The sequence below is a fragment of the Rhagoletis zephyria genome, unplaced genomic scaffold (genome assembly GCF_001687245.7).
Source record: "Rhagoletis zephyria isolate East Lansing unplaced genomic scaffold, Rhagoletis_zephyria_1.1 Rzeph_scaffold_75038, whole genome shotgun sequence".
Classification (NCBI taxonomy): Eukaryota; Metazoa; Arthropoda; class Insecta; order Diptera; family Tephritidae; genus Rhagoletis; species Rhagoletis zephyria.
The window spans coordinates 565-1213 of record NW_016232087.1 but is presented as its reverse complement, the minus strand read 5'-3'; the positions used below and the strand labels follow the sequence as shown (position 1 = coordinate 1213).

The following is a 649-nucleotide window of genomic DNA, read 5'->3' as shown; positions in this document are numbered from 1 at the left end:
ACTCATACCCACCCCCTAAAATATTTCGGTTTAAATTATAAACTCTTACGCTACCTATTTAATAAAATTTCGCCCAACAAAATGCCGCAAGATAAAGATACCCCTACTGAAAAAACCAAAAAAATAACTGTCTCCAAAAATTTATTTTCGAAAGCAATAGGCTGAAGATTTTTTGTTCAAAATGGTCACCGTCCTTAGCCACTGATCAAACCGAAACCTTACTTGAGGTCAAAATCCAACAACTGGACAACAACTGGGACAGCCTTTTAAAAGCTTACGAAGCAATATTCATGGACGATGATCACCCAGAAGTCAGTGGCTCGGTAGAACAAAAATACTGCAAATGCTCGGAGAGCTACCAAACCTGCAAGTCCCAAATGTTGGAAGCGTTACATCTTTTTAGAGTTAATACGATCCCTCAAGCTACCCAGCAAACATTCAACACGACTTTTACCCCAAACCCTTCTGCCTCCAACGAGGTTTATCTCAAGGTACCACCGTGCGACACAGAAGTATTCCACGGTGGCTACGAAGACTGGCCGGCATTTAGAGACATGTTTACGGCAGTCTATATAAAACACCCCAAATTAACCCCCGCTCAAAAGTTGTACCATTTGCGATATAAGACAAAGGGACAAGCAGGACTTAT

The 649-nt window shown here is 41.3% G+C and overlaps 1 protein-coding gene across 1 annotated transcript in view; it reads left to right on the top strand.

The window, feature by feature from the left end:
* The first annotated feature begins 57 nt into the window (after nt 1–57).
* LOC108357339 (uncharacterized) overlaps nt 58–649 on the top strand; it is a 1103-nt gene continuing 511 nt past the window's right edge. The window contains exon 1 of the mRNA XM_017608424.1: nt 58–649. Coding sequence (XP_017463913.1) covers nt 291–649 — 359 coding nt within the window. The 5' untranslated portion in view covers nt 58–290.